The 525-nt window shown below is 61.7% G+C and overlaps 1 protein-coding gene across 1 annotated transcript in view; it reads left to right on the top strand.

Moving 5' to 3' along the window:
- LOC104398447 (transcription elongation factor A protein 3-like) overlaps positions 1–525 on the top strand; it is a gene marked incomplete at its 5' end in the record, with an annotated part of 4,995 nt that overhangs the window by 4,259 nt on the left and 211 nt on the right. Inside the window, one exon of the mRNA XM_010008558.1 lies at positions 316–462. Coding sequence (XP_010006860.1) covers positions 316–462 — 147 coding nt within the window. The remainder of the gene's footprint in view (positions 1–315; positions 463–525) is intronic.

The raw sequence follows: 525 nt of genomic DNA, 5'->3' as shown, positions 1-525 counted from the left end.
GGCGGGTTGTTGGTGCCCCCCCCCCCCAAGCCTCCCAGCCCTATTACAGAGCCAGATGTCACGCTGGAAGGAGTCAGATGAGAGGGTCCCCATTCCTCCTCAATGGGGGACCCCCCCAGATCAGGCTCCTGGGAGCCAAGTCCCTGCAGGCAGCACTTGTGCTCAGGGGACAGGCTGATGTTTCCCATCTGGAGGGACCTGAGCACAGAGAACAAGACCAATCCTGACCCTGGGAGAGGCTGGGGAAGTTGCTGGACCACGGTGGCCCAGCATCTAGTGGCCACCCTGACCCTGAGGGGCCCGTGTTGGTGTCAGGAGATGGCCAGTGATGAGCTGAAGGAGCTGAGGAATGCCATGACCCAGGAGGCCATCCGGGAGCACCAGATGGCCAAGACAGGTGGCACTGTCACCGACCTCTTCCAGTGTGGCAAGTGCAAGAAGAAGAACTGCACCTACAACCAGGTTAGCCCTGAAGAACCCCCCTCTCTGGGGTCCCCCCTACCCCTAGGGGACCCCGATTAGGGG

Source organism: Chaetura pelagica, unplaced genomic scaffold (genome assembly GCF_000747805.2).
Source record: "Chaetura pelagica isolate M959 unplaced genomic scaffold, ChaPel_1.0 scaffold592, whole genome shotgun sequence".
Taxonomy (NCBI): Eukaryota; Metazoa; Chordata; class Aves; order Apodiformes; family Apodidae; genus Chaetura; species Chaetura pelagica.
Note: the sequence above shows the minus strand (reverse complement) of the source record. Positions and strands in the feature narration are given on the sequence as shown.